The sequence below is a fragment of the Taudactylus pleione genome, unplaced genomic scaffold (assembly GCF_031769625.1).
Source record: "Taudactylus pleione unplaced genomic scaffold, aTauple2 ptg000454l, whole genome shotgun sequence".
NCBI classification, from domain to species: Eukaryota; Metazoa; Chordata; class Amphibia; order Anura; family Myobatrachidae; genus Taudactylus; species Taudactylus pleione.
The window spans coordinates 10,970,971-10,995,068 of record NW_028284856.1 but is presented as its reverse complement, the minus strand read 5'-3'; the positions used below and the strand labels follow the sequence as shown (position 1 = coordinate 10,995,068).

Genomic DNA, 24,098 nt, shown 5'->3' with positions numbered 1-24,098 from the left:
GACTGACATGATGAGCATTGCTGCAATATGAAGTACCATAAGCTTGAGGAGTCAATATGCCATCAGCTAGATAGTGCTTAAAGCTTGCGCCAAAGAGAGATACAAATCTTGAACAAAAAAATAGGAAATCCACCTCTGAAAGAGCCCCTCTTATGTTCAATCACTACACAGCTACTTACCTGATAGAATTAAAATGCACAGAGGATGAGCTATGTGCTTTTTCCAGATCACTCTGCAATGCATCTTCTATCAAACTCTTAATGACTTCACGGTACTCGGCATCCAGATATGGCAATGCTTCTTGCATCTTTCGCAAAACAATTAAGTATTTGCTTTCTATCTGACAATTCCTAGCTTCCAGGTATGAGCACTGTAACGAGTTTTAAATAACAATTTAATTACTTAGATCTTATTTTCTGCATATAAATGTATAATCAAAGTTCTGTAAAATATTTAAAAACAAACCAGGCAGAGTTGTGATTATGACAATAGACCTGACTCAGATGTACACAAACCCAATGGTGGGCATTTTAGAACACAGATTTCCTGCACCGGGCTGAGCAGTTCCGTTGTCCATTCTGAGTGAGCTTAAGCTAAATTAGATGGGCGTCTGCAGCCATGGCAATCTGATGCTGCACTCGGATCTGCGATGCTGGCAGGAGGCGTCTATTGTCATCAGATGCCTCCTGCTGCATTACCATATGTTAGCATTGCTGCTGTGTCCAAAGATGCAGCAGCGATGCTAACAGCATCCATCTCTGAATCAGACCCTAAACCGCAAGTTAATAAATAATGTATATTGTTGTTCCTGACATTGCCTGGGTATTTATTATTGTATTCTGCTTTTAACCCACTCCCTCTCTCAACACACCTAAATGCATGGAATTGAGAACTCAATTCAGACCTGCTCAGTAGATGCGTACACTCGCACCCAGCATATGCAAATTTGATAAGGCAGGCGATCGCACGGCAAGGCATTAGCACGCCCACTATGTCTTGGCATGTGATCGCTCAGTGAATGCAGACGTTAACCAGCCTGTCGTAAAACGCCCACTTGCGCACGTCATCTCCTGGAAGTGTATGCAACCATCGGTACATCGGGTACCATCGGATGAGATCGAATCACTTGAGACTGACTATACCCTACCGCAAGCACTGCGAGCACTTCAGTGTAAAAACCAGCCAGGTGACATGTGCTATGATCGCTGCCTCTTAATTATGCACGCCTCTGAAACAGCGTTAAGACGCTCAGGCACGCCTGCGTTCGCACCTCCACTCCCCCGTTTCTAGTGGCCTGCCCCTGTTACCACCCACAAACGGCCTCTCCTGTCACTCACTCTGATGGGCTGTCTATGCGCAGCGAGCGAACGCTTCCCAATCTCTCGCTGTGGTTCGCGCACTGCGATGTATGCGCATACTGCGAAAATCGACCGGCTACGAGCGAACGCATTCTAGCGAGCTGGTCTGATTCAAGTCCTGAGTCTTGGGGTCCTAACCAGGTAAGCGGTTTTTTTTTAATCAATTTTAATGTACATAATGTTTTTTTGTGATTGTGTAAAATAATCTTATCTTTATATACTACACTAGATTGGAGCATCTTCTTTCATAATAATGTATTGTGACGAGTTGTTATGTAGTATAAGAACACCTACTTGCTGACCATACACAGATAAAGATACACAGATAAACTTTTTTTTCTAGAATTTCTGTATAAAGGAACCTATACAAGGAGCTCACGGTCTTGTCAAGATCAGAACAGTTGAGAGGTATGATATGTTAGGCCCTGCGCCTTCTCTCCGTCCACCTCTGGACAACTGGAGAAACAACCTTCGGCCTTGTGTGCGCATCTTCAGCTGCGCCCTTTAAACTAGTAGTGTCCCTGAGAGTCTCCAGTGATAACACAGTAGAGATGGCAAAACTCAGGCTAGTGACTCCAAATAGTTCCACTGCACCACCACCGTTATACCGTTATATACGTACAGAGTCAGCGTGTATATTACACTGCCACCACTGTATATACAGACACCTGCACTCCCCTGTACATTCCTGGCTGGATCTGGTGTATATATAATATCCAGCACTGTGTACCTGTTATACATACCTGCTGCATTTACCCTATGACATCCGGTAAACCTGTTCTGTCCAGTTAATAAATCTAGGACCTGGTTAAGTAATCTACTGTGTGGACTAACCTCCATCATATACTGCTGTCACCTTTACCATCTACAGGGTCTGACAATAGTATATAATGATATATACGTATGTATGTTACTAGACACCCTTTTATAAAAGACATGCTAAATTCTAGGGTTATAAGAATGATATAGCTGTTACCTTCATAAAGAGTGAGGTCTCCTTTTCAGCCGTGTTTCTCCATAATTGGGTTACTTGATGGATCTCAGAGTTTAAAAACTGGTTTTGTGTTTTGTAAGCATTAATGTCATCCTTTTGAAAGGAAACAAGATAAACATTGTTAGTTTATTGGTACATTATGTCATGCCATTAGTGTCTTGGGAATCACAGAATCCCACTGTCCTGAGCTCTTTCTATAGGGTGAGCCAATTAAAAACACCTCAATCTCGTAGTGCAACTGTTGGGAGCTGGTGCATTCTCTCATGGTGCGGGTCTTCGAGGTCAGAGTCAACTATTTAAGTACTACAGTAGTTCTTGGTTTTCTTTCCTTACCATATTAATGATACCCTTCATTTTGCCACAAAGCCATGGTTGAGGCTGCTGGTTTTAACTGACCCACCCTGTATGATAGTTCCCAGTAACCTGATATCTTTATATGAAACAGAATAAAGCAACACATAACACTACAATGACATGAACACATTACACTCATACTCACGTTATAAAGAAGAAATAGATAGTCACAGGGTTTACATCAGAATTGTAAAATGCACAAGAATACTGTACAATGGCCAAACGAGAGGTTGGCCAGGATGGCACCCTACAGGGGTGCTAGTCGAGAGGGGGAGCTGCCCAGGTTTGCAAACCATCCAGATAATTATTATAGTCCATAAACTATTACCCTGCTCAATGGCAGAGTGATCAATTATAGTACCTGTGTGCTGATGTTAATACGAAGTGTGAAGCGGACTGTGCTGGGCGCAGCTCTCCAGACAAGTTGGTGCACCAGGGTATAATATATCTGGTCAGAATGTGAGTGGTATTGGATAGGAGCAGAACACAGTAGTTGGTGCTAGTGGTGGTTAGTCCACACGTCGTATGCTTAAACAGTTCTTAGATTTATTATATCAAGTAAAACAACAGGTAGCATAGGACACAGGGAATATCATAGGTCTAACAGCAGTAGGCATAACATATGGATTGTGGCAGCCTGGAACTCAGAGTATCGCTGGGCATTATAGTGCACCAGATGGCATTGAAGTACTGGCAAAGGCAGATGGTAGCACTGGTGGTCTAGTGTACCACGGTGGTGCTCTAGTGTACTTGCAGGTACTACAGCGAGGCTCCAAATTGGTGAGAGTCTCCTGGATCCAACTGTCCATGCAGAACATCAGTGAGTAAAGGCACCCGCATGTCAGAGGTCGGCCGTCTGCAGCTCCGGCAGGTTCTAGCGACTGCAGGCGTGACGTCACAAGGGGGGGGGGGGTGCCGCACCCGGGTGTCACCCGCTGTGGGGTGACACCAAGGAGCAGGCTCCCACTCAGTGACAGGAGCCAGGTGCTGCACTGTAGCATTAAGTGCAGCACTCGCCTCCTGTCACAGTGAGGGAGCCGGCACTCCGCACCTCCGGCACCCCCACCATCCTAGTTATAACCACAGGCCGGGGTTCGGGCGGTAAGGCCACGCCCTCTGCCCACAAAATCAAGCCCCCTTTTCGGCAGCACGTGGCGCATGGTATCCCTCCTCGCACCGGGTATCACCGCGGGGAGGGACGCCACTAACTGCAGGCTTGGCCCTACCTGTCAGATGCTGGATGGAGGCAGCGAGGGTGCACACTCCTTTCAGCACTTCTAAAAATTGTTTTATTTACAAGCCAGACAGGCTGACTGGCGCAGTAGTTGATTCTTCTTTCTTGTGGGAATATGTTTAAAATCTTGGAGAAAGATAAAGAGGAGAAGTTGCCCAAAGAAGCCAATCAGCTTCTAACTATCATTTCATAAACTGTGCTAGATAAATGACAGAAGCTGATTGGTTGCTTTGGGCAACTTCTCCACTCTCTCTCCAAAGTTTGCTACATCTCCACCTAATACCCTTTGTAGCTTTCTGATAGACATCTGAGTGCCGCAGGAAATATTGTACTACAGTCAGTGCAGGGCTGCTGCATGGTTTCCAAGACAACATTTCTCCAACCGCCCCTGTTCCCTCCAATTTATACTATGCCACCCATTAGCGACCCCAATTTATAATATGCCACACAGCAGTGTACCAAATTCATAATATACTATATAGAAATACCCCAAGTATTATGCCACGCAGCAGAGACCCAAAACCATACTGTGCCTCATAACACTGCCCCAATTCATAATATGCCATACATCTGTGCCACAAATTCATTATATGCCACTCAGCTGTATCCAATTCATAATTATACATCAACGCCTCCAATATATAATATGGCATTCCTGGATAAACTGCACCTGACATAGGGCTGGTGGAAGTTTTGATGGTGTGACTGATGTTATGACTGATGGTGTGACTGATGGAGTGACTGATGGTGTGACTGATGGTGTGACTGATGGTGTGACTGATGGTGTGACTGATGGAGTGACTGATGGTGTGACTGATGTTATGACTGATGGTGTGACTGATGGAGTGACTGATGGTATGACTGATGGTGTGACTGATGGTATGACTGATGTTGTAACTGATGGTATGACTGATGTTGTGACTGATGGTGTGACTAATGTTATGACTGATGGTGTGACTGATGTTATGACTGATGGTATGACTGCTTGTGTGACTGATGGTATAACTGATGGTGTGACTGATGGTGTGACTGATGGTACGACTGATGGTGTAACTGATGGTATGACTGCTTTTGTGACTGATGGTATAACTGATGGTGTGACAGATGGTGTGACAGATGGTGTGACTGACGGTGCATCTAAGGATGCACCAATTGGTATTTCAACATCTACAGCTGCTGACAGTGGGCATCTCAGTCCTTACAAATTCGTACACATGATGTACAGCAGGGAAGGGCTTTGAAGCGGCATTTGCATAAAGTCGCACAATGTATGCGACTCCCAAGATAACTGCACACATTCTTACACATGTCATAAAGCAGTGTTCTCGCTGCTTGCCTGCAGTTCTACATCAGCTGTCAGTTGTGAGCCTGTGTCAGCTCTACTGACCCACTACACAGCTTTCCATACAGTTTATATTTTCATTAAAAGCAAATGTAAACTCACCATCGAGCTGTCGATTTTCCTATACAGCTGATGTAAGGTCTCATTCGCAATGCTCTTTGCAACATCTGGATCACTTTGGCTGAGAAGCTGCTCATTCTGCTTTACAATAACTTGTTGTTTTGCATTATTTTTCTCCATTAACAATTGGACATGTTCTTTGAGTTCAGCAATGTGAAGATCATTGAAACTAACACACTGCTCCAGGTCCTTCTTCTCCTGCTCCAGGGCTTCCACACGCTGTCTTAGGTCCTCAATTTGCCTAATCTTGTGTCGTATTAGTTCTAGCCTGTCTTTCTCCTCTGCTGCATTAAGGTAATCACTGCATGCTCTCTTCTCTTGGTGAGCAGACTCCAAGGCACGGTGCAGAAGCTTCACAAGGTCCTGGTGTAATTAATAAAGATTTTCTGTTATTATATAGGATATTATCATTTCACTAGTGACCATCAATGATGAGTTTTTAAAATGGAACAAACAACAGATGAAGATAGGCTTTATGTTCCCTTAATTTCAGGAGTCATATGTAGCACAACTGATAGCCAAATGAGTTGTATATTGTGAGAAATAAACAATGCTCAAAATAAGTGAAGCATAGGTGTAAAAAGTGCAAACGTAAACGTTGCTATAATGTAAGATATGTGCAATTCAAATTAACACATAAATGCGTCTGCATGAAAATACGTTTATAGAGCATCAAGATACGCTTTAAGCATATCATGATACGGCAGTAGACTCAAGACAATAACTTGATTTCATAAATAATGGGGAAAAGACACATCCTCCCACCAAAAAAGACTGGTCTAAAGTAAACCCCAGTGCTCATATTCGTCTGGCTCTGGTAACTGCCTAAACTACAACCAAAACTGTGCTAGGGCAGTCACACTATAATGCGGAAACCCAACACCCTGTACATCAAAGTGCTCAACCCCGGAAGAAAAATTGCAGAACCCCCCCATACAGGAAATAACAGTATCTTGACAGAACTAGGTGGTATATTAACTAAAGTGTGGGTTAATAGAAGTGGAGATGTTACCCACAGCAACCAATCAGATTCTAATCAACATTTATCTAGTACCTTCTAGAAGATAATGGCTAGAATCTTATTGGTTGCTATGGACAACATCCTCCACTTCTAAAAACCTGCACTTTAGTAAATATACCCCTTGGACTCTTCCCAACCATTCCCAATGGGTGTTGCAGTTATAAATAGTTAAAAGTAAGAAATCATTACTTTTTTCTGTGCCATTACTGGAGCTACAAATGCCAGTATATCTGACTGCTAGAGCATGCTGGCCCTTGTAGAACTGCTCTGTAATAAAGATGGAAGATTGTAAAGGATCCCCAGCATGGATTTAGATGTAAAGTACATTGGTAAAAGAATACTTATTTTAATGAAAGGCATATTTTTAGTTAGCCATAGTTTAAGGGCATAGTTTATGGGAAAAGCTTTGGCTGCCAAGCTTTGCCCAGATCCGTAAAAATATAAATGTAACTATTTATCACCCCAATAACAGCCTGCGTGGTTTTGGGAAAAGCCCTGCTGCTTTCAGCATGGGATTGTTTTGTCCTGGCAGGGAAGGGTGCAAGGCAGCTGACCTAGGGAATTCAGCCCTTAACAGGATGAATCACAATACTCCTTAGAATCCAGTTCAAACTTCTCAACCTCACATACAATGCCATAAAGCACTTCCCACTTCCCCTTATATCTCTAACCTCATCTCTGTCTACATACGCTCATGCCCTCTTCGCTCTTCCTCTGACTACCACCTCGCTTCCACCTTCTTCTCACGCTTACTTCCAAGACTTGGTTTGAGTTGCCTCCTGCAGTGGAACTCAAAAGCACCTCTCAAAAAGTACCTTTTTGTAAAAGCTTACCAATCCTCCTCATAACTTAATACTCTTCTCCTCTAGTTGTCCACAATGTATCCTTCCAAGTTCACCCTTTAGCTGTTCACTCCTTCAAATTAGTATGTAAGTTCTCACATACAGGGGCCTCCCTCCATAGCAAAATCCATATCACCAGGCTGCACTGCCTGGTCTTCTTCTCCTCTTCATCGACTCTCTTACTGTTTGCTCACCTATACTTTGAGTACTAAATTGACTCCCATCCATGACTCAACACTGCATGCTAATTCAAGCTTCTGTGAGTTGCCCTATCATTGCCCCTGTTACTTGTACTACTCAGTTTGTGGTCTTATATTAATGTTTGGTACTTCTGCTATGTACTTCTGCTACGGTTAGCTGTTGTGTATTGCACTTATGCTCTGATACTCTGCTATTGGGAAAAGTTTCTATGTTACACACTGTTATAGTGTGACCAGCCAAGCCTGTCAAAGTCTAGTCCATATTGCAGTTATTTTGAGGGGGCTCCCTGCTGCTTGTCCGCCTGCAATTGGCATGAGTGATGGAGTTTGAATAACTTTGGGGGGCAGACATAGAGCAGCCACAATGTTTTAAAATAATTTATTTAAAAACTTTTTTTTACTCTGCAAAGGTTTGTGCTGGTGATCATCATCATCAGCAAGGATGTTGGTTCCATGGTCCGCAACCATATCTCCCAACTATCTTGATTTAGGTGGGACTAAAATGTTATAAGAAATGACTTGCACCTGTCTCATGGTATTCAATTGGCGTTTTAAGGGGAGGGGCACGTTACTGAGGGCATCGAAAGTGCTAGACACTCCCCAATGATGTGGGACCACACTCACTACTCGCCTAGATATGCCCATCAGATACAGCTCCTGTTAGACATATCTGTGGCTGTGCCAAGCTCTAAGTAGAGAGCAAATACATGAACATACCATTCCTGTAGTTACGCCCCTTCCCTGCTCCGTTCCGTCACTCATCAAGGTTAAACACAATATATATATGGATGTAGGGAAACAAATTTTTCATGTGCAGTATGAGAAAGCATATTTTACTCTTAACAACAGGTCTAGTGTTCTACTCAAAATGAGCCTCTATATGTGTATATATCAATGCATGGGGCTGTGTAAGTCAAGCAATTTGTCAATGAACACCAAAATATTTAGATATTTCGTAACATAAATGGAGTGGTAATTTGTCTAATATAACACTAGACCATTGTATGTAAGCCAGGAATGGTGCTTTTGGACATAATAGATAAGTTACACTGATATACCTTCTGAGCCTTTAACTCCTTAGCCAAAGCTTGAATCTGGTGTTGGGAGTTGCTCATCTTCTCAGAAGGGATGGTTTCCGAAGCAAAGCCTTCATGACCGGACGGCGAGCTACCATTGTGTTTCCTGGCCTTCCTAGCAAAGTTTGGTGATGGAGAAAGCTTCTGAACTTGTTTTGTAATAAATTCAACTACTGCAAAATGAAACGGAAAGTGATTATATTCACAAAAACACAATCTCACCAAAGCTATGGCATGCTAGAATAACTATAATAACTATGTACTGTGGACTCATATATGATAGCAGTGAGTTTTTATGAGATTGGAAGATGCCATTCGGTTAATGTTATTCAATGATTTTCAAGTAAAGTAAAAGTTTAACATGACAACACCCACTAGTTGTAGACACTCTGGGACTGATGCAGAGCTACATGCAAATTGGCCACAATTGCACTGGCACTGTGTGCACGAGAATAAATGCAGATATTGGCACATATGCAGATTAGGACACATCTAGCTGTCATCGCTATCAGCGTACACTTGGTGCAAGAGATCTGTATAAATCAGACAAATCTCTGCATAGCCTAATATTCCATCTACATGCCCACACACCTTCACTCGGGTTAGCTTAGCTTACATGCAAATGCCCTGTTGCCAACCATTCAGCCGCAAGTGGAGATGAGACTGAGTTGCGTACGATTCTCTCTATGAATCTCCTGCAGTTGATCATTCGCGTACACTCGGCTGCAGAGTATACACAGTGCTAAGATCATCCACTAAACCAGCGGTGGCCAACACACGGCTCTCGAGCCGCATGAGGCTCTTCTAAGCTGCTAATGCGGCTCGCAGCTCGGCAGACCCCCATTGTTACTAGGAACGCTGGTCTCTAAAGCCATCAGAGGCTAAAGAAGCTTCTGATCGCTTCAGAGGCCAGCGTTCCAAGTAATGCAGTGCGCGAGTGACGTCATGACGTCACCCCGTGATGTGAGGAGCCTGCGCGTCTGCTGGATCCAGTTAGATCCAGCAGGCGGCAAAAGAAGAAGCAGCAGTGACAGCGAGGCAGCAGAAGCAGCGGCGGTACTCGGGAACCGTGACATCGTGGAGCGGTGCCAGCACAAAGGTAAGTTTCTTCATAGAGGGGGGGGAAGGGGGAGCTACAAGGAGCATTGCAGGAGGGGAACTGCTACAGGGGGCATTGCTTAATGGGCACAGCTATAGGGGACAGTGCAGAAGGGGCACAACTATTGGGGGGCATTGCTTAATGGCACAGCTACAGGGGGCATTGCAGAAGGGGCAACTACTGGGGGGCATTGCATAATGGGCACAGTACAGGGGGCATTGCATAAGGGCCACAACTAATGGGCACAGCTACAGGGGGGATTGCAAAAGGGGCACAACTGCAGAGGGCATTGCATAATTGGCACAGCTACAGGGGCATTGCATAAGGGCCACAACTACTGGGGGCATTGCTTAATGGGCACAGCTACAGGGATCATTGCAGAAGGGGCACAGCTACTGGGGGTATTGCAGAAGGGGCACAACTACTGGGGGCACAACTACAGGGGGCATTGATTAATGGGCACAGCTACAGGGGGCATTGCAGGAGGGGCACAGCTACAGGGGGCATTGCAGAAGGGGCACAGCTACAGGGGGCATTGATTAATGGGCACAACTACAGGGGGCATTGCAGAAGGGGCACAACTACAGAGGGCATTGCATAAGGGCCACAACTACTGGGGGCATTGCATATGGGGCACAACTACAGGGGGCACAGCATAATGGGCACTGGCATTCTCAATGTATTTTATGTGGCTCTGGATTTCAATATGTACTTTATGTGAAAGTGGCTATTTCAATGTTTTCTATATTGCTCTGGCTTTTTCTTTCACTTCAACAGTGAAAAATGTATATTGGAAAGATTATGTAAAATGTTTATTTTTAATGTCCTGGGCTCGCCCCCCAGCGTGACTAAAAATGGGGGTGTGACACAAGGTCATGCTCCTGCAAATGTCATACCAAAGGCGTGCGCACAAAATGGGGCGTGGCCTTGTAACAGATAGGCCACGCCCCTTTCTTAGAGTCCGAGAACATGCAAACTCGCATGTTTTTCAGACTCAAAAAACTCTCACGATTTAAACTCTCATCCAGATGTTTTCCCATTTTAAAGATAGAACTCAACCATTCCTCACAGTGCAGTGAGGAATCAGGAACGTTGGTTGCACTGTGCTAGTCGAGAACTATTGACCCAGGACCAGGAACTAGTGATGAGACAAGTTGTACTGGCAATATGCTAATTAACTTGGGGAACTTATATAGTGCGCTCTGAGCAAGGATTGGCTGGGAAGATCATGTGGAATGTCCAGGCTTGTGATGAGAATCAATAGGGCTGCGCCCATGTTGCGCTGAGACTCAGGATACGCTGTCATCCAGGATCCATGTTTGGAAGGACATGTGGAATCTATGCTGCAGGTACATGCCATGTGGAATAGTGACAGCACCGGGTAAGGTAAGCGGGGATAGAGAACCGAAGTGTGACATAGGCTACTGTAATTGCGCTTATGGTCTAATTGAATCTGCACCTTAATGTATGTATGTATGTATGTATGTATCACAATGGGCAAACAAAGTAAATGGGCAGACCTTGAGACTTTAGATGCTTGGTACACACTTAACGATGTTTACCCAGCCGATGTCTTGTGCGGCGGGTCCCTGCGGGGGGAGGGGCCAGCGTTGGCAAGTGTGTACACACTTGGCGATGCCGGGAGCGATGGAGTGACAGCGGGGGCCATACAGTTAACTTAAAGTGGCGGCTAGCTGCACACAGCCAATAGGTACCCCTACCTATTATGATAGATTTTTGTGCAGAAAGATAGAATGGTGTGGCGTTCAGCCTAATTGATAATTCCAAAGTAGTTTTTGTGTTCTAACAAAAAAATAAGAGATATGGTAAGAACTTACATTTGTTATCTCTATTTCTACGAAGTCCATAGGGTTCCACAGGATACCTTGGGGTATAGGTGATGACGTCAGGCATCGGGTACCATAGAGTTAAAGTTTTCAGCCTCCCAGGATGCACTAGGGTCCCCCTCCTATAACCCGCCCCCGCGCCAAGGCATCTCAGTTACGTACCAAGCCATAGGCCGGAAGAGGAGAAGGAAGAGAGAGAAAAAAGATCTGGACACACACAAGAATCACATTCTCACCAGAGGGAGACGGAAAAACCGGTGACCAGAATAAAGCCCATCTGCAGCACAGGTGCGACAAGGCGGGAGTCCTGTGGAACCCTATGGACTTCGTAGAAATAGAGATAACAAAGGTAAGTTCTTACCACATCTCATATTTTCTACATCATGGTCCATAGGGTATCCACAGGATACCTTGGGGATGTCCCAAAGCAGTATCCTTTAAGGGTGGGGACGCTCCTGTGCTGAAAGGAGAATCCGCCACCCGAAGGAGGCATCCTGAGAGGCAAAGGTGTCAAACGCGTAATACCTCACAAAGGTATGGACCGAGGACCATGTGGCAGCCTTGCAGATCTGGACTGCAGAGGCACCACGTCGAGCAGCCCACGAAGGACCCACAGACCTAGTGGAATGAGCCCTTACAGAGGAAGGAACTGGAAGGCCTTCATGAAGATAAGCTTCTGAAATGGCCATACGAATCCAGCCTGCCAAAGTCTGCTTTGAAGCAGGCCAACCCTTTTTACGGAAGCCATAGAGGACAAACAAGTCGTCCGACTTCCTAAACGAAGAAGTGCAGTCAACATAAATCCTTAAGGCCCGCACAACGTCCAAAGTGGCCTCACCCACTGAAAGATCAGGTGAGTTAAAAGCCGGCACAACGATTTCCTCGTTGACGTGAAAACGAAACCACTTTAGGAAGGAAACCAGGACGAGTGCGCAGCACCACCCTGTTCCTATGAAAAATCAGAAAAGGGGGTCTACAGGAGAGAGCCCCTAAGTCAGAAACACGTCTGGCCGAAGCAATGGCCAGAAGGAAAATTGTTTTAGCTGTCAGCCATTTGAGGTCCACTGAGCCCAGTGGTTCAAACGGCGGTCCCTGGAGAGCCCTCAGGACCACAGCTAAATCCCAAGGCGCCACCGGTGGAACAAACAGTGGCAGAATTCTGAGAACACCTTGCATAAAGGTGCGCACATCAGGGATTGCAGCAATCCTACGATGGAACCAGACGGACAGGGCAGACACCTGCACCTTCAGAGATGCAAGACGAAGCCCATGGTCCAGTCCCGCCTGTAGGAAAGCTAACACTCGAGACAGACAGAACTCCCGAGGAGCATAACCTCTCGGCCGACACCACTGGAAGAACGTATGCCACACACGATGGTAAATCCTTGCAGAGGATGGTTTCCGAGCCCTTAGCATTGTTTCCACTACAGAGCTGGAAAACCCCCTGGACCTTAACATGGCCGTCTCAACAGCCACGCCGTCAAAGACAGCCGAGTCAGGTCTGAGTGAAGACAAGGACCCTGTGACAGGAGGTCCGGTCGTAATGGCAACCGCAGAGGAATGTCCATGGACATGTCCCTGGAGGTCTGAGAACCAGTGCCTCCGGGGCCATGAGGGAGCTATCAACAGGAGCGTCCCTCCATCCTGTTTGAATTTCCGGATTACCCGTGGAAGAAGGGAAAACGGAGGAAATAGATAAGCAAACCGGAACGTCCACTGGACGGACAGAGCATCCACCAGAGACGCCTTTTCGTCTCTTGTGCGAGACCCGTACACCGGCAACTTGTTGTTGTGCCGTGACGCCATGAGGTCGATCTCTGGAAGACCCCACCTGTCCACCAGAAGTTGAAAGATGTCCTGGTGCAGAGACCATTCCCCCGGATGAACGTCCTGGCGACTGAGAAAGTCCGCCTCCCAGTTGAGGACTCCTGGGGTGAATACTGCTGATACGGCCGGGAGATTGTGCTCCGCCCACACCAGGATTCGGGACACCTCTACGAGAGCCGCCCGACTTCGGGTTCCTCCTTGCCGATTTCTGTAAGCCACGGTGGTGGCGTTGTCCGACTGGACCTTCACGGGGTGACCTTGGAGAATCCGATGTGCCTGCTGGAGAGCATTGAAAACCGTGCGGAGCTCCAAGATGTTTATTGGAAGCTGTTTCCGCCCGAGTCCACCTGCCCTGGAACAAGTGTGGACCCGTGACTGCTCCCCAGCCCCGAAGACTGGCGTCCGTTGTCAACAGGACCCAATTCGCCACCCAGAATGGACGACCCTTGTTGAGATGGGTCGTCTGCAACCACCAGGCTAGGGACAGGCGAACCTCCGGAGTGAGCACCATCGTCTGGGATTTTAAACTCTGAGGCAGTCCATTCCATTTGGACAGGATCAATTGCTGCAGAGGTCTGGAGTGAAACTGGCCATATTCCACCATGTCGAATACTGACACCATGGAGCCCAGTAACCTCATCGCCCAGTGCAGAGACACACGGCGACTCTGCAGACAACTGTGCACCCTCAACTGTAAGGCAGAGATCTTTTCCCCCGTCACAAAGATCCTGTCCGGAGTCCAATAAGGCTCCGAGGTGCAGAATCCTCTGAGACGGGATCAGGGTGGACTTCTGCCAGTTTATCAACCAGCCATGCCGTTGCAGTACCGCAATGGTCAGGTCCAAGTGGCGTAGAAGGAGCTCTGGAGATCCTGCCACCAACAGAAGGTCAACCAAGTACGGTAACATGCGGACTTCCTGCAGCCGCAGGGAAGCCGCCATGACCGCCATCACCTTGGTGAATACACGTGGTGCTGTCGCCAGCCCAAAAGGTAATGCCCGGAACTGGAAGTGATCGTTGCGGATTGCAAACCTGAGGAACTGTTGATGGCATAAAAGAATAGGGACATGCAGGTAAGCGTCCTGTATGTCCAACGACACCATGTAATCCCCAGGTTCCAGCGCCAGAATGATGGACCGTAGGGTCTCCATCCGAAACCTCGGCACCCGCAAAGACTTGTTGAGTGCTTTGAGGTTGAGGATCGGACGATACGACCCATTGGGTTTCTGCACCAAAAACAGATTGGAATAGAAACCCTGGCCCTCTGGGAGAATGGAACAGGCACTATAACTCCAGCCTGGGGCATAGTGTGCAAAACCTTCCGCAGTTCCATGGCTTTGTTCCGGTCTGATGGAAGACACGTGGTGAAGAATCGGGACGGGGGCCTGTGCCGAAAGGAGAGGGCGTACCCGTGAGAAACCACCTCGTGAACCCAAGTGTCTGTCATGGTAACCGACCAACACTGGGCGAACTGCAGCAGGCGGCCTCCCACTTTGGGATCCCCCAAAGGGAGGCCCGGACCGTCAGGCCACAGGCTTGTCATCTGGCTTAGGGGCCGGACGTCTGGTACTCCAGGCCTGTTTCCGGGGCTTGGCCGATTTTTTGGGGCCAGCCTGTCTGGGTAAAGACTGTGTATTAGGCCTACCCTGGGCCCTGTAAGGCCGAAAGGATGACGTACCTGAACCGGAAGGAACCGCAGCAGACGGAAGACATGCTGATTTGGTTGCCGCCAACGTGGCTATGATTTTGTCCAGATCCGGACCAAATAGGACTTCTCCATTAAAAGGCAAAGCTTTCAAGCCCTTCTTGGAATCAGGGTCCGCCTTCCGAGATCGCAACCATAAGGTGCGACGAGCAGCTACAGCTGCCGAAGAAATACGAGACGCCAGGGTACTGATATCCAAGGCCGCTTCATTGATATAAGTGGCCGAATCCCGGAGATTGCCTATCAACTCGGTCTGTTCAGCCGAACAGTCGGAATCGAAAGACGCCTCCAAACTATCAGCCCAGCGCTCCATAGCTCTGGCTACCCAACAAATGGCCATAGCCGGCCTAGCTGCCCCCCCGCAAGGTAATAAACAGACTTTATGCAGATCTCCACCTTACGGCCATCCTTCAAGGAAGACATGGAGGGCATGGGCAATGTGGCACTTCGGACTAGGCGTGTCACATGAGAATCCATCTTTGGAGGGGATTCCCACTTAGAAAAATAATTATCCGCAAACGGATAAGCCACCACCAAGCGTCTCTGAGGCTGATACCGTTTGCCCGGATGTTTCCACGCCTCCTCTAAATGGTCCACTAACTGACCCGAAAGAGAAAACACTGTGGCGTCACCCTTAATATCCTTAAAAAAGGCATATTTAGATTTGGACACCGGAGGATCTTCATCCTCAATCACTAAAGCTGTGCGGACTGCTCGAATAAGTCCAGGAATATAAACCTTGGACCTAGCGTCCGACTCTTTAGTACGGAGAGGTTCCTGGTCAAGTAAGATCCACAATCTCCCCATCATCAGACGTCACAACGTCATCCTCATAAGGAGCGGACAGAGACGCCACCGGCCGCTTATGTGGCCTCAACACAGACTCCCCTAGTAACACGTCCGACAAGTGCTGTACAGAACTTGTCAGTGAATTAACCCACGCAGGCTCCTGAGAGACTTGGGGAGGGGAAATAGGGAGACTGTGGGGAACCATCAATTGTCTCGGGAAACCCTGCATGGGTGACGACACCACTGACTGCTGGGATAATCCCATCTATCAGATTGCAGGCTGCGGAGCTAACTGGCCCACGAGGGTTGTAAGCGCTTTGGCGAAACAAGCCCAGGGCGGCTCCTGTAGCGGAGCCGTGACAGTAATTGGCCATGCCTATAAATAACACTGCCGACATAGCCCCTCCGCGTTACCCTCCCCCTCCGCTATTGGTACCTTACACGTAGTACACATAAGCTGGAGAGGAAAGTCACTCTCAGACATGATGGTAAGTATGTGACCCCTCTCACTGATACTTGTTAGTATAGTGTGAGACCACCCTGCAATCACCGCACCGCAAGGGCTTTAGCAGAAAAAGATCAGGGACAGTGAAATGGCTGACAGTAGAAAGTGAAAGTACAGGCAACAGACGCTAGCAGAAGTCACATACAATGCAAAGAAATGAATTCCTGCACTATTAGCGCTGATTCTCAACTACACAGATACAGAGCCTGGTAGGACACAGCGCTGCATACACAGACCTGAACCAATGGAGGAGAGGTATGCCGGGGGACCCAGACCACGATGCCACCAATCTTCAGCGTCCAGCAGCGCTCACCATGCTTCCAGCAAAAGATGGCCAACGAGGAGCAGAGAGGAGGCCGGCCTGGGGGAGGAGCGCTGCCACAGGACCAGTCAGCTAGAGCAGAGAGGGCTGTGTGCAGCGGGGGAGGCGCCGACTGTGTTACAGGGAAGGCGCGCTTCCCTGGCATGCAATTAACCCCTGGGACGCCGCAGCGCTACAGCTCAGCCGCGGTCCGCTGTCCCAGGGGGTAGTGGAAGCGCAGGTTAGTTACCTGGCTCCACACTGCAGCCAGTCCAGACTCTGGACCATGTTTCAGCAGGGTCCCACCGCGGGACCCCGCTGCTTACCAGCTGCCCCCTTGAATCTGGCCATGGTCCCAAACATCTGGGGTCACCGCTAGCTGTGACCCCAGATGCTTACCAGCATCCCCGGATCAGTACCGGCATTCTGGTACCGGCAGGGGTGTAGGGAAGACAGCATGGACGTCAGCACTGACTGTCCATGCTGTACTTCCAGATGTGCAGCCACAGCTGCTTTGAAGAAAACTTCAGGGGCTATACTTAGCCCCCCTCTAAACAGGTGCATCCGACTCCGGCCAGGCACCAAACGAAACTGAGATGCCTTGGCTCGGGGGCGGGGTATAGGAGGGGGATCCTAGTGCATCCTGGGAGGCTGAAAACTTTAACTCTATGGTGCCCGATGCCTGACGTCATCACCTATACCCCAAGGTATCCTGTGGATACCCGATGGACCCTGATGTAGAAACAGTGATATTCTGCCTGTAAAAATATGTATGTCTTCTAGTAATGTGTAGAAAGTACATAGAAATATTAGATGTGCAGAAAAATGAAATCTTTACTTCTTTCATAATTGTATAACATACCTAAAAAGCTGTATACATGCAGATTAAAGAATTCCAAATGAGACCCTGAAACATAAGTGGTTCCAAATCATTCCATTAAATAATGAAAAATAAATGCCATAAGGTGGCAAGAGTCTCTTGTTATTACAAGAACTAGTCCCAATATGGACGGTATGTAGAAAAAAAGTCTGGGCAGACTGCGGCGTCCCGCTAGTCACCTTTAGTAGTTTGATTAACGAAAAAGTTCAATATACTCTCACCGGGGCCTGGGATGATCTTCTCGGGAGCATGAGCTGGGAAACTGGGGCAGTGAAGAGGGTCTCCTGGCCGGACCTAATTCCCTGATGGCTGGCGGCGCTCCGGCACTCGTTGCTCAAAGGGGCTGGTCGATGCCTAGGGAGGGAATGTGACAGCTGTGGTTCTGAAGTACCACCCATCGGACAACGGGGACTATACTGCATTCGTCAGTATGGCCCTCACTGGCAATATCAGCTGTTGGACCTGCATGCCTGAATCGTCAGCAACATAGCGGGTACACACTGCCAGGTGTGCCCGATATGTCATGCGATCTGCTGGATTGGACACATATCGTCTAGTGTGTACCATGAGGTAGATCTGGGTAGCGGTAGTGACTTTAGTAGGAGGTAAAGAAAATAAGCTCAGATTTGGACATGTTAAGGTTGAGGTGGAATTTGTCATTCAAGGTGGAGATGGCAGAGGGACAGTGGCACACATGGGATGAAAAAGGCGCGGTTAGTTTGGGATGGGCCTTAACTATTGCGGTGCGCAAAGTCCATTTGTCGGGTGCCCGCTATTATGTTGTTAGTAGCGGTGCCCGGCACCTCATTCTCACTGACAGTGGCGATTTGACAAGCAAATTAATTCTGATGTTACCCACAAGGCCGATCAGACTGTGGGGCTGAATGGCGTATTTGGCCACGCACCCAGGCGCGAGTCACAACCATTCCTATATGCCAGCAGCCTGCTGCGCAGATGAGCTCTGGGCTTTGAATCTGCGAGAGAAGACTGACCTCTCACAAGACAAAGCTCCTTGCTCCGTTTACAACTCAGAGGCCTCATTTGCAGCTCCTCCATGTACGGCTTCTCCTCTCCTGTTTCCTTCATCTGCAGTCCCGGCGTCAGTAAGTAACTATACCATCCCCCCTCTCCCCTGGTCACCAAAGTCAATATATAGTGAAGCAGAAGGTTGAGGAGGAGCATATAAGGGATGGGGGGGTTAGTGCAAAGTTGGGAGAGTGCTGAGATTTATGCTGGCCAGCACAAGATGCGATTCATCATACATTTTCCTTTGAACTCCCCCGCAGCTCTCTGGCAGTCCCGTCCGCATAATTGACACACAATGTTTATACGATCTCATGTACGATGCATCGTGCGTCTAACCGTCCGAGTGGCGTCATTTGTTAAAGTAAAAAAAGACTGATGCACACACAGGTGAGGGAGATCCGTGATGCATGCATCTGTCTTTAATAAAATAAACAAAGATGCAGGGATGGTTCATTGAGAACCATCCGTGCTTCTGTAAAAAAAAAAAAAAAAAAAAAAAAGGGTTAAAAAAACGTCGTGCTTTCCCCCCAAAAAAGGCAACCAGCCCCGGGCTTTTAGTGACCCAGTGCATGTTGTGCATGTTGTGTTTTGTTTTTGTTTTCGGTTTTGGATCTGTCGGTTTCATTCAGACCCGCTCGCAAGCGCAGGACGCTCGCATAGCGGGTCGATGGTACCCAAATGCGCATGCGCACGACGGAGGCTGCTCCGTCGTGCGCATGCGCAAGACCCAGTGAGCGATGGGGAAGCCGTCGCTCGGGGTCTCGCACCAAAGGGGGCGTGCTGTCGATGGTGAGTGACAGCACGCCCCCTTTGGCGGGCGTGCCGGGGGCGTGGCTGCCAGACAGAGCCATGGGAACACCTACCGTCTGGGTCCGGCCCCACTGACATCACTAGTGATGTCAGTGGGAGTGATTTTGGCTCTGATAGAGCCAAAATCACTCCAGGGCTTGTGGCAGCGAGACCCTACTGCAGGGTCTCGTCGCAAGCCCGATGATCGCGATGGTCTTGACCATCGCGACCATCATCATGGACGCTCGCATAAGCTGTGGGTGGTAACCCACAGCTATGCGAGCGTCCAAGAGGCCGCTCCAATTTTAGGTAGCCCAGCCCTGATTCAGAGCGAGCGCTCTGGTCAGAGCGTCCGGCTCTGAATCAGGCCCTGTATCTCCTTCGTGTTTTGGATCTGGATCTGGTATTGCAAAACCACCCTTGCGTGTTTTGGTTTTTGGTTCTGAATCTTTTCTTTAAGAATTATAAAAACAGGTAAAACCACATAATTTGGGCCTGTTTTTGTTCCTATAGTATTATTAATCTTAATAACATTTATTCCCAGTAATTTGCAGTCAATTTTGACCACCTCACAGCTCACAATATTGATTTTTTCATCTAGGTTAGGCCTAGGGCCAAAATGTTGCATCCAGCTAGCTGGCTGACTAAACTAAGCGACAGCAGTGGGCGGCACTAACATGTGGCCATTTTTAAAAAATGAAAGGGACATACAGGAGATGCTGAGTGTGGCCATTACAGTTTCTGGACATTCATAAACAATCAAATTCAAAATGTCAGGCGGCAATGCCCCAAACAGCACATATGCAGAGAAAAGAGGTGCAAGATGAATTAGTCCTTGGGCCCTCTCACCCACACTTATGTTGTACATGAAACAGGACATTCACAGTTTAACAAACCAATCATTTCAGTGACAGGGACTGCCAATTGTGGCTGAAATGATTGGCTTGTTTGGACCCCTAAAAAACAAGCTGCCAATGTGCATTGGACATGGAAATGATCCCGTACACAAACTAGCTTTACATTATAACATCAGATGTCGTCGTCGTCCTCGTCATCCCCATCAGTGTGTACATCCTCTTTTTCACACAATATTAATTCGTCTCCGCTGGAATCCACCATAGGCGCCTCTGTATTTTTTTAATGTAATTGTTGGTAGAGGTCTTCCTCGTGGAATTTGTAATTAATTTTAATGAACATCATCTTTTCCACATTTTGAGGAAGTAACCTCCTACGCCGATCACTGACAAGGTTGCCAGCTGCACTGAAAACTCTTTCAGAGTACACACTGGAGGGTGGGCAACTTAAGTATTGCAAAAGCCAGTTTGTGTAAGGTACTCCAAATTGCCTCTTTTCCTGCCAGTACTGAAAGGGACTGTCTGACATGCCTATTTGGATGTCATCCTGTATCAGACAGTCACGGTAGACATGTCACTATTAGTAGGAAGTTCTCTCAGGCCCGACCAGATGTCATTTTTTGGTGACAGATTTGCATGACCAGCAGGGATTCTGTAGGAAAATAGAGTTTTTTCCTTGCAGCCGCAGAAACTGAAGGTAGAGATGATGGCATGTCACGTGCTGCTTCAGCTGACAATTTTTTTACCAACAGCTCTTTGCATCTTTTCAGATTTATGTCCGTTGGAAAAAAAGACATATGGTCGCCAAAATATATTGATCTGATCTCAAGAGATTGACGACCCTTGGATCCTTGTGAAGCGAATCAAGGGCTTGATCCACCAGTCCGACATACTTAGCGGAATCGCTCCGTTTCAGCTCCTCCTTCAGGTTCTCCAGCTGTTTTTGCAAAAGTCTGATGAGGGGAATGACCTGACTCAAGCTGGCAGTGTCTGAACTAACTTCACGTGTGGCAAGTTCAAAGGGTTTGAGAACCTTGCACAACACGGAAATTATTCTCCACTGTGCTTGTGTAAGGTGCATTCCCGCTCCACGGCCTATGTCATAGACCGTTGTGTAGCCCTGGGTGGCCTTTTGCTGCTTCTCCATCCACTGAAGCATATAGAGGTTAGAATTCCACCTAATTACTACCTCTTGCTTCAGCTGATGGCAGGGCAAATTCAACAGTATCTGCTGGTCATGCAATCTTCGACAAGCAGTTGCCAAATGTTAAAATTGTCCCGAAATTTTCCGGGCCACCGAGAGCATCTCCTGCACGCCCTTGTCATTTTTTTTAAAATGTTGCACCACCAAATTATTTGTGTGAGCAAAACATGGAACATGTTGGAATTCGCCCAGATGTAATGCTCGCACAATATTGGTGGCATTGTCAGAAATCACAAATCCCGAGGAGAGTCCAAGTGGGGTAAGCCATTTTGCAATGATTTCCCTGAGTTTTTCTAAGAGGTTCTCAGCGGTATGCCTCTTAGTGAAACCAGTTATACAAAGAGTAGCCTGCCTCTGTATCAGCAGGCATTTGGTAGATGCTGCTGTTGCTGTTGCAGGCAATACACCTACTCAGTGGGCTGTCACAGTCATGTAATCTTTGCCCTGTCCCACTTGTCCACATATCAGTGGTCAAGTGGACAGTGGGTACACGGGCATTTCGGAGGACATTAATATGTTTTTTTTAATGTCCTTGTACAGACTGGGAATTGCTGTTCTAGCGAAGTGGAAGCTAGAAGGGATCTGGTAGCAGGGACACAGGACCTCAATTAACTCTCTAAAACCCACTGCATTAATGGCAGATACTGGCCGTACATACAATACCAGCATAGCTGTTATGGCGTCAGTAATCCGCTGTGCAACTGGGTGACTGCTGTCATACTTGTTCGCCCTTGCAAAGGATTGTTTGACAGTTAATAGTTTGGTTACAGTACTACAAGTAGTCTTCCTCCTGGTCCCCTTCTGGGATGAAGATCCACTCACAGCAACAGCAGCAGCAGCAACAGGCGTAGTCATCAAGAATTCTTCTGAGGAATCACGGATAGGAGAGGAGTCAATCATGCTTATAACATTGGATGCAGCAGGACTACTTCTGATAACAAATGAGGATGTTCATGATGCAGGTGTTGGAGATCGAAGGCACTTTGGAATTTGATTAATGCGCTCCAAGTGACGTAACAAGGAGGAGGTTCCTAGATGGTTAAGGTCCTTATCTCTACTCACTCTTGCCTGGCATCGGTTACAGATGGCTTGACAACTGTTGTCCGGATTTGGGTTGAAATAATTCCACACGTGAGAAGTGGATGTTTTTGTCTTTTGCCCCGGACAGGAGAACATAAATGGGCTTTTTCATACCATGGGCAACAACTGTTGCCTGACTACACAAACAACATCCTCGGCATCAACATCCTCATCATCAACATCCTTATCATCAACATCCTCATCATCCTTAGCGGCAACTACCGAAATATCCTCCTCATCCTCCATGTGCAATTCCACAGAAGCATCCTCGATAACTACGTCAGCAATATGTTGACTGCTCTTCCCCACATTTACAAAGGGCACACAAATGTTGGAAGGAGGATCCTCAAGTACACTATTAGAAAGGTCTGGCTCACACTTGGCAACCGCAGACACACTTGCACTCTCCTCGGGGATTTATGATGTTGATTTCTCGGAGCACACAGTTGGTTCTTCCGGAGCTGTCTTACTCATCTTCTTCTTAACAACTTTAATTTTTTTTTATAGTACCACCACTACTACAACAAGCAGAATGGCTATCATCACTAGAACCAGTAGTCATAAATAAAGGCCAAGGCCTTATCCTTTCCAGTAAAAGAAGTTGCTTTTCCATGTCCATGGCCTGACTTAAGCCCTGGGGCATCGCCTTCATATTGGATGAGGACGTTGACGGCCTTGCATCATCATGACTGCTGTCGGCAGCTACAACATGTGGTTCTTGCTCTCCTGTCATGTGACTGCCCTCCATATTCACTGCGGTCTTGCAGCAGTGTCACCAAGCAAGCAGCAATAGTGTAGCCTAATGTGTGGAGTAATGTGAATAAGGGGCACGACTGTGTGGTGTAATTTAAATTGCAGATACTATTGTGTAATTATGCCACTTCCATTCCCTGTGAGATTACGGCACTATTTAAAGTATTGGGGGGGGGGCACCAATGAGCTTTCTAGCACAGGGCACCAAACTGTCTAGTTACGGCTCGGAATTTGGGTGTTATCTGTGTAGAGGGCCGATAACAGAGCCCAGAAGGTCCCTGATACATAAACTTTCTATGGTTCAGAATTACATTAATTAAGCATCTTTAATTATTTTGCTGCTTGAGACAACAAAGCTAATTATCCCCTTTTCATATTTTGTGCAAAACAACACATTTTATTCATGTAATGTACACTAGAAATAACATTGTACATCAACCAACTAGTATCAGTTTCAAAATGACTTGTTTGACCTGGTAAGAAATAATCTCTGCTCTTGATTTTACAATTTTTTTTCTTATTCCAATAAACTAGACTTAATAATTGAGAAAAATACCGACATAGCTAATTAAGACCATGTAATGTAATTATATTAGAAAAATAAGTAGTAATATTGTGGCAAAGCATTTTTTACTGTTTAAACGATGTAATTTTGGAATGTCAGAAATGCATAGATCGGTCCTGCAAAATAAACCTGGACTTCTTCCTCACTGGGATCCAGTCACAAAGTCCAGGGTTACCATGTCGACATTCATAATGTTGACACCATAATGTCGACATGCATCATGTTGATATGCTCACAATGACAGCGTGTAGGCTAGGAAAAAGGCTGCTGCTGACAGATAAGAGGAAGTAAGGGGCGCCGGCAGACCCGGATTCCTGCCAGACCCTCCAATAA

General features: G+C 47.1%; 1 protein-coding gene across 2 annotated transcripts in view; it reads right to left on the bottom strand.

The window, feature by feature from the left end:
• Nucleotides 1–24,098, bottom strand: part of TBC1D2 (TBC1 domain family member 2) — a 194,165-nt gene that overhangs the window by 15,291 nt on the left and 154,776 nt on the right. For both annotated transcript variants that reach the window (XM_088448387.1, XM_088448386.1), the window contains exons 6-9: nucleotides 8,524–8,714; nucleotides 5,385–5,765; nucleotides 2,335–2,445; nucleotides 180–370 (exon numbers count right to left, since the gene is read on the bottom strand). In XM_088448387.1, the coding sequence (XP_088304513.1) occupies nucleotides 180–370; nucleotides 2,335–2,445; nucleotides 5,385–5,765; nucleotides 8,524–8,714 (874 nt within the window). The remainder of the gene's footprint in view (nucleotides 1–179; nucleotides 371–2,334; nucleotides 2,446–5,384; nucleotides 5,766–8,523; nucleotides 8,715–24,098) is intronic.